This window comes from Camponotus vicinus, unplaced genomic scaffold (assembly GCF_025532165.1).
Source record: "Camponotus vicinus isolate PSW18456_S1 unplaced genomic scaffold, iyCamVici1.0 SCAF_6, whole genome shotgun sequence".
NCBI lineage: Eukaryota > Metazoa > Arthropoda > Insecta > Hymenoptera > Formicidae > Camponotus > Camponotus vicinus.
This window is the reverse complement of record NW_028141978.1, coordinates 6,914,500-6,930,874: the sequence shown is the minus strand read 5'-3', so window position 1 is coordinate 6,930,874 and position 16,375 is coordinate 6,914,500. Positions and strand designations below refer to the sequence as shown.

Genomic DNA, 16,375 nt, shown 5'->3' with positions numbered 1-16,375 from the left:
GGACGCGGGGACGCAACAATATAATAAATAATGAATGTGATAAATAATTTATATTAATGACTTACATCATATCTTATTGATCCATCCACTTCCAAAACCTCCTTTTTTCTTTTGCTTCCTTCACTCTTTTCTCGTGGCACTTTAATCCTCGTTGCACTTACACTTATTCACGAAAAGTTCCTCGTTGCACTTGCAATTGTGTTTAGAGAAAGAATTTGATAATATATGAAACGTCTCACATCACTACTTCACTGCTCAAGAGCCACTGAGCGAATGATCGTAAGTCAAGAACATTACCGCGGTACTGTTTATATCGCCAGGGTCGACTATGTACAGAAAGAATTTAATAATATATGAAACGTCACTACTTTATTGCTCAAATTTACTGTGCGAATGATAATAAAGCCGTGTAACGTACACAATAGCGCGATACTGTTTATCAAGGTCGAACACGGTGTTATTGATAATTAGCGGGACGGGACGCGGGGACGCAACAATATAATAAATAATGAATGTGATAAATAATTTATATTAATGACTTACATCATATCTTATTGATCCATCCACTTCCAAAACCTCCTTTTTTCTTTTGCTTCCTTCACTCTTTTCTCGTGGCACTTTAATCCTCGTTGCACTTACACTTATTCACGAAAAGTTCCTCGTTGCACTTGCAATTGTGTTTAGAGAAAGAATTTGATAATATATGAAACGTCTCACATCACTACTTCACTGCTCAAGAGCCACTGAGCGAATGATCGTAAGTCAAGAACATTACCGCGGTACTGTTTATATCGCCAGGGTCGACTATGTACAGAAAGAATTTAATAATATATGAAACGTCACTACTTTATTGCTCAAATTTACTGTGCGAATGATAATAAAGCCGTGTAACGTACACAATAGCGCGATACTGTTTATCAAGGTCGAACACGGTGTTATTGATAATTAGCGGGACGGGACGCGGGGACGCAACAATATAATAAATAATGAATGTGATAAATAATTTATATTAATGACTTACATCATATCTTATTGATCCATCCACTTCCAAAACCTCCTTTTTTCTTTTGCTTCCTTCACTCTTTTCTCGTGGCACTTTAATCCTCGTTGCACTTACACTTATTCACGAAAAGTTCCTCGTTGCACTTGCAATTGTGTTTAGAGAAAGAATTTGATAATATATGAAACGTCTCACATCACTACTTCACTGCTCAAGAGCCACTGAGCGAATGATCGTAAGTCAAGAACATTACCGCGGTACTGTTTATATCGCCAGGGTCGACTATGTACAGAAAGAATTTGATAATATATGAAACGTCACTACTTTATTGCTCAAATTTACTGTGCGAATGATAATAAAGCCGTGTAACGTACACAATAGCGCGATACTGTTTATCAAGGTCGAACACGGTGTTATTGATAATTCTCTCGTTGCCGAAATATTTTCTGTAATATAAAATATTTGCGTGAGGAATATTAAATTATAGAAGTATTTTAATTTATTGATTAAGATTAATTGATTATTTATTAAACTATTCATCACTTATGATGTCTTTCGTTATGCTGATTATTTGCTATCTTTATCTATAATTCGATTGTTTTACTTCGTGTTCTCTCACAATCCAAATTATATTGAGATTGTCAAGTAGAATAATAAAGTAACACGGATGGAATATATTTGTGACTCTACGTATTAAAATAATAATTATTGTCCGTAAAGATTGCAAACAACGATGTAATTATTTAATATGTTGGATTCCTATCGCATTAAATCGATTCTCGATTAAATTGTGTATTGTTTAATTAACCAGGATTGAGAAAATTTAAAGCATTGGTCGAAATATATTTAATTCTAATATTGTTAAAGAATTATTATAATAAGCATCAATGATTGAAAGTTTATATCATAATTAATTCTCTTATCTCCTTTCATGTATCTCCTGTTTTAATTTTTAATCGCAGTAATGAATGATTGCGATTCGATAAAAATTTATCGTTGCGATACAGTTTCATTTTCCATTAATTAATTTTTATTAATATTTAAAGCAAATTATGTTTTGATACTAATCGTAATCGTGTTTAGTAAAATAATTACCATATACGAAGTGTTCCTCACCACTACTTTATTACTCGAGAGTCACCATGCGAATGATGACAGTCATAACACAGCGCGCTACTGTTTACATTTTATATTGCCAAAGTCGAACACCGTGTTATTGATAATTCGTTGCCGAAATATTTTATATATTATAAAATATACACTAACGCGGAATATTAAATTATAGGAATATTTTACTTTATTGATAAAAATTAATTATTTATTAAACAATTTATCACGGAGCCCTTCATTAGGCTAATTATTTGCATCTATAATTCGATTGTTTTACTTCGGGTTCTCTCACAATCCAAATTATATTTAGATTGTCAAATGTTTTATTTGACAAATGTTTTATTTTAAAACATGTTTTAAAATAAAACATTTGTCAAATAAAACATTTGACAATCTAAATATAATTTGGATTGTGAGAGAACCCGAAGTAAAACAATCGAATTATAGATGCAAATAATTAGCCTAATGAAGGGCTCCGTGATAAATTGTTTAATAAATAATTAATTTTTATCAATAAAGTAAAATATTCCTATAATTTAATATTCCGCGTTAGTGTATATTTTATAATATATAAAATATTTCGGCAACGAATTATCAATAACACGGTGTTCGACTTTGGCAATATAAAATGTAAACAGTAGCGCGCTGTGTTATGACTGTCATCATTCGCATGGTGACTCTCGAGTAATAAAGTAGTGGTGAGGAACACTTCGTATATGGTAATTATTTTACTAAACACGATTACGATTAGTATCGAAACATAATTTGCTTTAAATATTAATAAAAATTAATTAATGGAAAATGAAACTGTATCGCAACGATAAATTTTTATCGAATCGCAATCATTCATTACTGCGATTAAAAATTAAAACAGGAGATACATGAAAGGGGATAAGAGAATTAATTATGATATAAACTTTCAATCATTGATGCTTATTATAATAATTCTTTAACAATATTAGAATTAAATATATTTCGACCAATGCTTTAAATTTTCTCAATCCTGGTTAATTAAACAATACACAATTTAATCGAGAATCGATTTAATGCGATAGGAATCCAACATATTAAATAATTACATCGTTGTTTGCAATCTTTACGGACAATAATTATTATTTTAATACGTAGAGTCACAAATATATTCCATCCGTGTTACTTTATTATTCTACTTGACAATCTCAATATAATTTGGATTGTGAGAGAACACGAAGTAAAACAATCGAATTATAGATAAAGATAGCAAATAATCAGCATAACGAAAGACATCATAAGTGATGAATAGTTTAATAAATAATCAATTAATCTTAATCAATAAATTAAAATACTTCTATAATTTAATATTCCTCACGCAAATATTTTATATTACAGAAAATATTTCGGCAACGAGAGAATTATCAATAACACCGTGTTCGACCTTGATAAACAGTATCGCGCTATTGTGTACGTTACACGGCTTTATTATCATTCGCACAGTAAATTTGAGCAATAAAGTAGTGACGTTTCATATATTATCAAATTCTTTCTGTACATAGTCGACCCTGGCGATATAAACAGTACCGCGGTAATGTTCTTGACTTACGATCATTCGCTCAGTGGCTCTTGAGCAGTGAAGTAGTGATGTGAGACGTTTCATATATTATCAAATTCTTTCTCTAAACACAATTGCAAGTGCAACGAGGAACTTTTCGTGAATAAGTGTAAGTGCAACGAGGATTAAAGTGCCACGAGAAAAGAGTGAAGGAAGCAAAAGAAAAAAGGAGGTTTTGGAAGTGGATGGATCAATAAGATATGATGTAAGTCATTAATATAAATTATTTATCACATTCATTATTTATTATATTGTTGCGTCCCCGCGTCCCGTCCCGCTAATTATCAATAACACCGTGTTCGACCTTGATAAACAGTATCGCGCTATTGTGTACGTTACACGGCTTTATTATCATTCGCACAGTAAATTTGAGCAATAAAGTAGTGACGTTTCATATATTATTAAATTCTTTCTGTACATAGTCGACCCTGGCGATATAAACAGTACCGCGGTAATGTTCTTGACTTACGATCATTCGCTCAGTGGCTCTTGAGCAGTGAAGTAGTGATGTGAGACGTTTCATATATTATCAAATTCTTTCTCTAAACACAATTGCAAGTGCAACGAGGAACTTTTCGTGAATAAGTGTAAGTGCAACGAGGATTAAAGTGCCACGAGAAAAGAGTGAAGGAAGCAAAAGAAAAAAGGAGGTTTTGGAAGTGGATGGATCAATAAGATATGATGTAAGTCATTAATATAAATTATTTATCACATTCATTATTTATTATATTGTTGCGTCCCCGCGTCCCGTCCCGCTAATTATCAATAACACCGTGTTCGACCTTGATAAACAGTATCGCGCTATTGTGTACGTTACACGGCTTTATTATCATTCGCACAGTAAATTTGAGCAATAAAGTAGTGACGTTTCATATATTATTAAATTCTTTCTGTACATAGTCGACCCTGGCGATATAAACAGTACCGCGGTAATGTTCTTGACTTACGATCATTCGCTCAGTGGCTCTTGAGCAGTGAAGTAGTGATGTGAGACGTTTCATATATTATCAAATTCTTTCTCTAAACACAATTGCAAGTGCAACGAGGAACTTTTCGTGAATAAGTGTAAGTGCAACGAGGATTAAAGTGCCACGAGAAAAGAGTGAAGGAAGCAAAAGAAAAAAGGAGGTTTTGGAAGTGGATGGATCAATAAGATATGATGTAAGTCATTAATATAAATTATTTATCACATTCATTATTTATTATATTGTTGCGTCCCCGCGTCCCGTCCCGCTAATTATCAATAACACCGTGTTCGACCTTGATAAACAGTATCGCGCTATTGTGTACGTTACACGGCTTTATTATCATTCGCACAGTAAATTTGAGCAATAAAGTAGTGACGTTTCATATATTATTAAATTCTTTCTGTACATAGTCGACCCTGGCGATATAAACAGTACCGCGGTAATGTTCTTGACTTACGATCATTCGCTCAGTGGCTCTTGAGCAGTGAAGCAGTGATGTGAGACGTTTCATATATTATCAAATTCTTTCTCTAAACACAATTGCAAGTGCAACGAGGAACTTTTCGTGAATAAGTGTAAGTGCAACGAGGATTAAAGTGCCACGAGAAAAGAGTGAAGGAAGCAAAAGAAAAAAGGAGGTTTTGGAAGTGGATGGATCAATAAGATATGATGTAAGTCATTAATATAAATTATTTATCACATTCATTATTTATTATATTGTTGCGTCCCCGGGTCCCGTCCCGCTAATTATCAATAACACCGTGTTCGACCTTGATAAACAGTATCGCGCTATTGTGTACGTTACACGGCTTTATTATCATTCGCACAGTAAATTTGAGCAATAAAGTAGTGACGTTTCATATATTATTAAATTCTTTCTGTACATAGTCGACCCTGGCGATATAAACAGTACCGCGGTAATGTTCTTGACTTACGATCATTCGCTCAGTGGCTCTTGAGCAGTGAAGTAGTGATGTGAGACGTTTCATATATTATCAAATTCTTTCTCTAAACACAATTGCAAGTGCAACGAGGAACTTTTCGTGAATAAGTGTAAGTGCAACGAGGATTAAAGTGCCACGAGAAAAGAGCGAAGGAAGCAAAAGAAAAAAGGAGGTTTTGGAAGTGGATGGATCAATAAGATATGATGTAAGTCATTAATATAAATTATTTATCACATTCATTATTTATTATATTGTTGCGTCCCCGCGTCCCGTCCCGCTAAATGTATTCGTCACTCGTTGAATTCTTTCGAAGAAGATCGTTTCCGCGCGCGTTGTCAAGATATTGTTATAAACAACGACTGTCAAAGAGTCTGAGCCCAGCTGTCAAGTTGTGCGGACGCGCGTCTATTTGTGATCCGTTTTATGATTATTCTGAATTCTTGTATGTTACTCGCGATTTATTAAAATTCTTGTGCACCTTAAAATCGCGTTATTATTTACGAGTGCACGAGCGTCAGCGTATGCCGATTGTGTCGCGCACATTCGATATATATCGTTCCGCGGACGCAACAATATATAAATTATTTATCAATAGTATATATATTCAAAATATACATATTTCTCGTTTCGTTTTATTTCTTCGATAGTGATTTTAAATTGTAACATATATAATACATATACTTATAAAAAATATTCCATTTTATTTTAAAATAATTAAAACATTTATAAAATTTTTTATTAATTAATATTTTCAGATACTTCTTATATTTTAAAACATTTCATATTAATATATTTATTTAAATATTTCATATATAAAGAATAGAAATTTTTTTATTTATCATATTTCTAAAAGTTTATATCTAAGAAATATAAATTATTTTGTAATTACGAAATTTATAATATTAAAATATATCTATTTAAAAGTAAAAATGTAAAAATTAATTGCGCGCAATAATTAGTTTGAAATCAATTATTTTGAACATTGCTTTATGTAATATATTTTCTCTTATTCTTTATATTTTTATTTATCGTTTATATTTGCGAATTTAAATTTATATAGTATATTACAAAATAAATTCCACAGAATATATTATATATAAAATTATATATAATATAACCCTCCCATTGGGTACACCTTGTCGGGGTGGGAGGGCTTAGTACTTGGATGGTGCCTTGAGGTTTATCTTAAATTTTTTTATTTAGGATAAATCTTAAGGAGCCTGAAGGGGAAGCTAAGTACCCTTTCGCGTCGTCGGTGCCATCAACGTGTCGCGGACGGCGTTTCGTTACCGCGTTTTCGCGTTATAGTATTCTCGCGTCGTCGCGTTTTCGCGCTTCCGCGTTGGACTTTTCGTATAAAAATCCCAATTTCATTATTGTCACGAGTCTCTACTTCCGATGCCAACTAACTAGGATTTTGAGTTTGCACACGTTGCTATGCAACGTACACTCGTGCTTCGTGCTTCGTCAAGTGATTCGGCCCGAATTAGTTAGAACTCGATCGATTGCTCGGAATGGTCGTTAATGGGTCCCTTCTCTTTGCTCGTCTACAGCCACACGCACTGCGTGTGTTAACCCTGTCGAGACTCCGTCGAGTGGATTCCCCTAGGCATGATTTTCGCTCGGTAAAAGGGGTTGCCTCCCCATTTTCTAAATTGCTGAATGTTAGCGTTTAAAAAATGTGGGTATCCTCTTCTTTTGCCGTCTACCAGCCTGGTGTAGCCATATCCTGCAATCGCGGGAAACTTCGTGTTCCGGGCGAAGCACCTGAAATCGTGCTTAGCGGGTCCAGGTTCGATACGAGATAGGATAATTATGCGCGAAAAAGAGTTGGTGAACTTCATTTTCCTCTATTTCCGTCAATCGTTTCGTCTTCATTCCGGTTCGGGCCTAGTCTTTGCTCGTTGTATCGTTGCATTCCCGACCTGTTGGCTTGAAGTTGATTCTCATGAAATGAAATGGGATTTTCGCTCGTACCGAAACCGGGAGTGTCGTAGAAAGTATATATATATTAAATATATACATCGCGCGACCAAATTTTTAATCGTACCGAATTAGTGCGGGAGTGCCGTTTAGTATCGCGCGTAAAATAATGGAAATAGCGATATAAAAATATCGCTCGTGAGTGCGGGAGTGCCGTTAAAAGTATCGCGCGTCAACAACATGAGAGGAGGAGGAGGCCTGGGAGAGGCATCTTGCATCGGCGGAGCAACCTGATGGTGAATATTTATTATTTGTATATCAATTGGTATAAATTGTACGCATAATAATTCGGTCTTATTATTTAAATGAATTAAAGAGAAAATTAGAGAAAAAGATTTATATAACAGTCATATAGTAAAACTTTCTATTTAAAAAACAGTTTCAAAAAATAAAATTTTTCCACACGTGTTTATCTCTGCTTATTTTACACATCGGATATAAAATTCCGAACGATAAAAATTTTTTGAAATATTGATTGCATTTTGTGAACATTATTATAAATGAATTTTATATTTGTATGTTACAGACAACGTAGCTTCGATAACTCCGCTGTTGCGCATCAGTGCCGGTGAGTGAGAAAAACTTTTATTTAACTTTAAGGTAACGAATTCGTAGAGATTGTAGATGTAGATGTAGATGTAGATTATAGATTGTACATTGTAGATTGTAGATTGTAGTAAATCCGTTGCCTTAAAATGGATGAGCTAGGATGGATTAAATTAAATAAATTAAATTAAATAATTCAATTAAATTAATTTAATTTAATTAAATAATTTTAATAAGTTCTTTTGAACTTATGCTTTACATCTATTGCGAAAATATATTGAAATATTAATTTAAAAAAGAAGAGATCAAGAAAAAATTTCTTTGTAAAGATTTTATCTAATTTATTAAATAAAGGACCCGCATTAACAATTATCAATTTTATCAATTTTTGATGCTAATTTATTCTTATAATACGCACTTATCTTTTAATTGCTATCTTCTAATTGCTCATAGCTCATCCATCGTAGAATTTGTTTGTAGAAATTGTTTTTAAACTTTACTTTAACTTAATATAAAGCCAAATGATTAATTAATTAAATAATTTGTAATATGATAAATACACACATTAATTTTATATTTTATTATAAAATATAATTTATAGAAATTTGTAGTAATTTGGCTTTATTTCAGTTAAAATAAAGTTATATTCAATATTTAATGAACGATCGTGAATCGAACGATCATTACTAAATGAGCGTAAATATTTCACGCTCTCTTGCCGGTAATTATCCGGCAAAAGAAGGAGTAATTATCTCTTTCTTCGATCTCTGATTAGAGATCGAGAAAGAAAGTGGCCAGGATCAACGAAAGGTAGGTTCAACTGGCCTGAAGAGTACGGTTAGGGTACGCGGTTAGGGCACGCGACTAAAATACATATATGGTTAGGTGAGGTGATGATTAGAGATAGGTTCCTCAAATCTCGAATAATTTTAGTTAATCAGGAAGTAGGGTTGTTAAGGCTATTAAGTAAAATCATTAGAATTCTTCTATTAATATTAGGGTTGTTAGGGCTCTTAAGATCATTAGAATTCTGTAATAGTAGGATTGTTAGAGCTATTAAAATTATTAGAATCCTTTAATAGTAGGGTTGTTAGGGCTATATTAAGTAAGATTCATTCTTTCTTTTAATATTCCAATAATCCTAGGGGTAAATTAAAATTATTTTAATGAAGTTGAATTTATTTTTAAAAACGTTGTAAAAATAAATATAACATGTTTTAAAAATAAAAATGTTTTAAAAGTGAAATTTAAATTATCAAAATTATCTTCAGAAATATTAAAGAAATTGCATAATTATTAACGTTTAAGAAATCTTAACATGTTATATTTTATTTTAAAACTTAAAAATATATGTGTATTAAATCAAATATAATATTAAATCCAAATGTTAATACTACCAATATCAAATTATTATATCGATGTTATTAAATATTTGAATAAATGGAATATTATTATTTGATATTGATAGCATCATAAATTTGTAAATTGTAAATTGTAAATTATAAATAGTTATAATTGTATTTTAATTATAATCTAACATTGATATTTTAATTGTAAAATACAATACAATTATGACTATAATTATATTATATGAAATTGTATTTACGATTGTAAATTCTTATGTAAATTACGAAAAATTATCGAAAGTATACGTATAATGATTACATAATAGTAATTAACATAATAGTAATTCATTAAATTAAAGTATTTGTTTCTGTAGTATATATTTTTGGAATATTCATAAAAGGGTAACTGTTTGTATTTTCATGTCAAAGAGTCATTAATAAATTCGGAAAATTTTTATATAAAATGTAAAAATTCGATGCTAAATTAATGATTAAATATAAGCATTATAAAATTTGACGGACACCTTCGTTACAGAATCGCGAGTCAATTATTATAAATTTAATAATATGCTTTCCGTTTGCTTTATTTATTTATGAATTCCATATCGCGCGGAACTGAATATTCTTAAAATAAATTATTAAATTATAATTGCGAAAATACCGCGTTCTCTTCGCATCCTTAAATGCCGAATAAGAGAGTGAAGATTCGATGTGATAAGTCAACGATTAAATATTAGCTTCACAAAATTTAATGATCACCTTCGATATTATAGAATCGCGAGGTAATTATTATGAATTAAATAATTTGTTTTTTCAATTATATTTGTATTTACGATTTTTTTTTTCGTATCGGAAAATATTCATAAATAAATTAATAAATTACCGATGCGAAAACACCGTGTTTTTCTCGCGTTCTTTTTCGCGTTCTTAGACGAGATTGTCGTTTTAATAAAAGAGTTATCATTATTCCTTCCGTTAAATAAACGTTAATGAAAGTTGCGTGGCTCGTACCGCCGAGGAGTCGAAATGATTTTCATCATGGAGAATTATTTCTCACCGGTTCTTGTGAGATCCATTCGCGACGTCTAGTTGGCTGCCCTGTTAAAAATTGGGAATTTTTATTGTAAGATTGGGAACTAATCCCAGGTTTTCCTGGCAATTTCCGAAAGCAATAATTTCGGTAGTAATTCAACGACGATACGCTTCTTTAAGTCGAATTAATTTAAATAATATATATTTAGATGAGAGGAATGTATCTTTTCTTTTCTTCGTTAAAAATGTTCTATCATTATTAGGATTGGTATTATTATTGTCCCTATATATATAATGCCAGAAAGATTTAATATTAGATTAAATATGGATATAGCATTGTGTATAAATTTTAATTTTTTAAGTAATTCCATATTGTAATTAATTTGTATAAATTTTTTGATAAAAATGATTACGAACGAATATATTTTTAATTAATATAATTTGTCTCTTTTGAAAAATTATTTCTAGGTGGTGGGGATATTAACATTAATTTTTAGTTTCTTTTAAGAAACTATTTGCAGGTATTGGACATCCATCGCCATTTTGAAATATTAGTTTTTAGGTATATACCATTTTATATATATGTATAATAAAATACATGCACAAATTCACGTATCCAAAATATTTTTATAATTTTTAATAATGTTATATATTATATATAAGCGAAATTATACATGAATGTTACATAAAATGTGCGAATACTTAAAAATTTCGAGACAAATCGAATGGGTACCCCTATATCAGTAAGATTTTGATTAAAAGAAAAGAAATTATTAATTTAAACGTTGTAAAGAATAAGAATCTAGAGAATTAATCCAGAATTAATTGTTTAAAATTATTTGATTTATTTTATTTTGCACACTGTTCGAATTAAAATTTTTTAAATCTTGCTGATATCGGGTTCGATTCGTCTCGCGCGCGCGAATGGTACCTCAAATTATATGTGTTCGCACGTTTAACACAAACTCCAATAATGCATGTATTTTATTATTTATAAATATAATCGTTCGTAATCACATTTCAATAAAAAAGGTCGTTATATCCATTTAATTTTCAATAAAGAAATATATTTCTTAATAATGGAAGAACATGTTTTCTGATGTGCATATCAATTTCGTGAATTGGAGATAATGACGAGGGATAATTGTCGTTGATTTATTACTGAAATCATTGCTATCGGGAATAGTCCGGAAGATCCAGGATTCGTTCCCTCCTACAGTGAAGTTCCCGACGTTCAATGGATCACTTAACTTTTCTTCGCAGATTGATCTTGCGAAATCTGATGTAGAAACAAGATGTTAATCGTTCTCCATTTTTAAGATCGCTCCTCTTTTTATCGGATATTACCGGTATGTCACTCGCGTATCTGCAATTGAATATTCTGAATATTATCGATTTATTTATTCGTCGCGTTTTATCGCGAATTTTAAATCGCGATTTATCTTATAAAAATTCGCAAGTAAATCGGTCGATGAATTGCATATTCACAAACATTACAGACCTCAAATGTTTGTCGAAATATTTTCGATTTTCTATATTTACGTGATAATAATTATATCGCGCACGTGTCTATTGAGAGCTTCGATTATTATATTATAAAAGGTATACATATCACAATCGGATATTCCGAATATTATCGATTTATTTATTCGTCGCGTTTTCTCGGGAATTTTAAATCGCGATTTATCTTATAATTTAATCGTTGACTTATACATTGAAGCTTTGTTTATCTTTCCACGTCTTTGAACATTGTTTTTAATAGTTCGTGCAAAATGCTGGTAGTGCAAATATTTTCTTTTATAATTTAAAAGACGATCGATAATTTTATTAATGACTGTTTTAAATGTGATTCTTTACATTATTTAAATATTATTAAACTCTACATCGATTATTAGAGGGACTTTGGAAATCATTCGTTCCGTTATTTTCTATTAAACGTGGCCACAACGCAATTTTTAATTCTATTTTAAAGCTTATAGAGCTCATTTCATCTTATTCAGCTAATCATGCGCGAAATAGGATATGTATTTTATTCTCAATCGTGAAATTCGTATAAAGTCGCGTATTAATCGCAAATAAATCGGACAGTGAATTTTATGTTCATAAACAATACGGATCACAAATGTTTGCCAAAATATCTTCGTCTGTCATCATTTGTGTGATAATAATTATATTGCACGCGTGTCTATTGATGGTTTCGATTATCATATTATAAAAATTATGCGTATCTCGCAATCACAAATATTCCGATTATTGTCGATTTATTTATTCGTCACGTTTTCTCGCGAATTTTAAATCGCGATTTATTTAGTAATTTAATTGTTGATTTCGAAGTTTATTCTATCTTTTCATTTTGAATATTTCCTTTGATAATCTATACAAAATGCGCCAGTAATGCAAATACTTTTTTTTACAATCAAAGAAACGATCAATAATTTTATTAATGACTCTTTTGATCACGATTATTTACGTTATATAAAACTTTTCAAATTCTATTATTGCATATCTATTATTAATAATAAATGTCGCGTAATTAATCTTCGCTGATCAGTCTCGTCTGGACTATGTAAAAATTTTTAGTAAATTTTATATTATACGTATATTTTGGGCATTTTCGTGTAATAAATTATTCCATGTAATAAATTATTTTGTATTAAATTTCGAATTATATGTTATATTAAATTTGTATTATATTTTGTAATATGTATTTAGCATAAAAATATTATGCATAAAAATATTATATTAAGCATAAAAATATTATGTTGCTATGAAAATTATAATAAAAATGTATAAAAATAATGTTAGCTATATTAAAATAGAACATATGAATTCTTTATATTTTATATAAAGGAAGAGATTTAAAATATTTTGCAACATCTATATTTTTCGAGTCTTAATTATAAAAACTTCAGAAGAATTAATGATTAATTTGACAAATTCTATACATGTATTAATAATTAAATTTTTAAATAATTAAAAAATGATTGATAAATATCAAAGACCAGTTTAATGCTAATTAAAAAGATTTATAGAAATACGGTTAAAAGTGTTTTTATCCCACAACAGGCATTTTGTGTTTTGTAAATAAAAAGATATAAATATGACAATGAATATAGAAAAATATTTATTTCATCTTGAATATTACAGTATCTTTCGCGATTGAATAATTTATTTACTATCATTAATTTACATACATAAGTATCTTGTTATACAGCACTGGTGCTACCGGCATTTTGTGCACATAGCACGGAACAAAACCAGAAATTGTGCACATTATATATTACCCTTTGAGAACATTCATGGACATTGGCTTTGTAGTTCATGTCCACGTTTTCAATGTCTATAGAGGGAGTATCGCTTTCAGGGATCACTTAAAAGCAAGCCATGACATCTCTCAGTCTTCTCTCTGGTCTCGACGCCGATTCTTCGAATCCATATTTTTCCGCGAGTTTAATATCCTAGTGACGAGCTTCGCGCGCGAGTTTGGCTCGAATAAAATATCGTGCATCCTTATATAGTGAATTAAGCGTCATGTATCAATCGCAAATAAATCATTTCGTTTTCGCACGATTAGTTTATATCAGTTACGTATATGGCGAGTAGTTTTTCCAGAGGAGGAGAGGAAGAAAATTAGTCCTGAGAATGTATATATTCTGATTGCGGGAGCATTTTTTCAAGGTATGACAGTCGCTTTTTTACGCAATTATATCAATACATCGAATACTCCGACTCTCCGTATGTTCGAATGTCCTTATACGCGTACTTTGTGTAGCATAATCTTCGAAAAGGAGCGAATCGCCATGATTGATTGGCTACTTGACGTTTCGAGAATACCATACTAGTATCGAACTATTCACCAATGGCTGACTCGCTGCAACGAGTCGAGCGCTGTGATTGGCCCGTCGCGTCGAGGTCATCGTCGTTTCGAGAATCGCAAGCAGTTCGATATGGCGGAGTAACGGAGCGGTTCGCGTCGCGGCAGGTCGGATTCGAAAAATCGCTCCGAGTGTTTTTCGCAATTTCGATTCGCCGAAAATGAAGTGTCGCACGCGAACTGTCATCGGGAGTGTCGAGTGAAATGTCACGCGTTCGTCGGTGCGTCGAATGTGCGGTCAATCGACATCGTAATCGTTTACGAGCCGCGAACGGGTATAGCTTTGCGATTCGAAATCGCGGTTCATCGCGATTTTCTCACACGCCAAGGGTGGATTTCGCTCGTATTTTGTCGTCGTCGCGAGTGTCAATTAATATATGTGTAGTCGCAGTGAATTAAAGTGTCTATCGCTCATTGTGATGTGTTAAATAGTGTGAGTCAAAACTGCTGGAATTGTTGCTTCGATACCGGCAGGATACGCGGAACCATCGTTGCAGATTCCTCGAAGAGGGAGCAAGATGGGGGAAGCAAGCTGATTCCGAGAATCACCGGATTTCCAGACAAAAACGGTGAGTACTCTTCATATCGCACTGTCGATAAAATCGTGTTTCCACTTTACCGTTTGTGGTAAACTCGTTTCTTATGCTTGCTTTCTTACCGACAAAGTATTGTTAGGTTAGGTTAGGTTAGGTTAGACAAAATATGAACAGTTCATATACAAGCTTTGCATTTTCTGAAACCGCAGCGATAACATCGGAGATTGCAAGTTATAAATAGTAACAATTTTACTTCCATATTTCTTTATATTTTATATATGATAAAATGACATATGTACAGAAAATGAAATGTTCATTTTTAAGTAAGAAAACAATTTTATATTTAAAAATGTGTCTTAAAAATGACTTGTACTATATAGAATTTCCTATAAAAATTCAAGCATTCTTCACAGAGCCTTTAACAATTTTAACATCATCTACGGGTCGATCATTCTTATCCGTTTCAACCAGTCCAATTCTTTTAACTATATTCATGCCAGAATGAACCCTACCTATTAAATATGAAAATAAAATATGTATTATAGATGCGTAATAGTTGCATTACGATATAAAGAGATAGCTAATATTTACTGCAACTTACCAAATATAGTATGTTTCCCATCAAGCCATTGTGTAGGCGCAAGCGTTATGAAAAACTGTGATCCATTTGTATCTGGTCCAGAATTTGCCATTGATAATATTCCAGCACCTATTTCAATATTGACGTTTAACAGTAATATATATACTTTTATTATACCACCAACAACAATTTTTAATTATTCATTAATACAAAATAAGTTAAATTACCTGTGTGTTTCAAATCATCGTGTATCTCGTCATCAAAACATTCACCATATATGGACATCCCACCTTTTCCTGTTCCGGTAGGATCTCCACCTAAATATGAGACATAGGAAATAAACTAAACATCTGCGTAAACATCTCACGCTATCCTTGTACATTTTCAATGCATTACCTTGAATCATAAAGTCACGAATAATCCTATGAAACTTGGTGCCGTTATAATATCCACGTCGCGTGAGCTCGGCAAAGTTTCTGCACGTGATGGGGGCGTGTTTCCAATATAACTCGAAGGTTACTTCACCCATTCTAAGAATTGAGATCAAATCGATTATTACATATAACTAACAAATGTTAAGTTAGAAAATACGTGATTCACTTACGTAGTCTCAAAAGCAACGAAGGGTGGTTGCCAATGTTTATCCGGCACGCCAGATATATTTGAGAGGCACATTGTGGTCATTTTACGTCCTTTTTTTAGTTCACATAAGTAAATAAATAATCCAATTATACAGCGAAAATTATCGCATCTATCCTTTCTTTAATAAAATTTTTTGTAAAAAGAAAATAATTATTTTCGAACACGACTTTACACAAGACAAGCTTAATAAAACTACCTACTCACACACTTACATAAATATGACAAG

At 31.6% G+C, this 16,375-nt stretch overlaps 2 protein-coding genes across 2 annotated transcripts in view; one reads left to right on the top strand and one right to left on the bottom strand.

The window, feature by feature from the left end:
• The first annotated feature begins 13,908 nt into the window (after positions 1 to 13,908).
• Positions 13,909 to 16,375, top strand: part of LOC145973151 (uncharacterized) — a 174,525-nt gene continuing 172,058 nt past the window's right edge. The window contains exon 1 of the mRNA XM_083102397.1: positions 13,909 to 14,960. The gene's annotated coding sequence lies outside the window, so the exon portion shown is untranslated. The remainder of the gene's footprint in view (positions 14,961 to 16,375) is intronic.
• On the bottom strand, positions 15,175 to 16,369 carry Cypl (peptidyl-prolyl cis-trans isomerase-like 1 Cypl). Its single transcript, XM_083102380.1, has 5 exons — positions 16,112 to 16,369; positions 15,904 to 16,037; positions 15,735 to 15,824; positions 15,529 to 15,636; positions 15,175 to 15,439 (listed from the first exon to the last, which is right to left on the bottom strand). The coding sequence occupies exons 1-5, from the start codon at positions 16,189 to 16,191 to the stop codon at positions 15,324 to 15,326; spliced, it is 528 nt and encodes a 175-aa protein (XP_082958506.1). The 5' UTR covers positions 16,192 to 16,369; the 3' UTR covers positions 15,175 to 15,323.

What these genes read in the sequence shown, in the direction of transcription:
- Cypl (XM_083102380.1), bottom strand. Translation starts at nt 16,191, where the DNA reads ATGACCACAATGTGCCTCTCAAATATATCTGGCGTGCCGGATAAACAT. An exon ending in TCGTGACTTTATGATTCAAG is followed by an intron (nt 15,825 to 15,903) that starts GTAATGCATTGA and finishes TCTCATATTTAG; the next exon opens with GTGGAGATCCTACCGGAACA. An exon ending in CGATGATTTGAAACACACAG is followed by an intron (nt 15,637 to 15,734) that starts GTAATTTAACTT and finishes ATATTGAAATAG; the next exon opens with GTGCTGGAATATTATCAATG.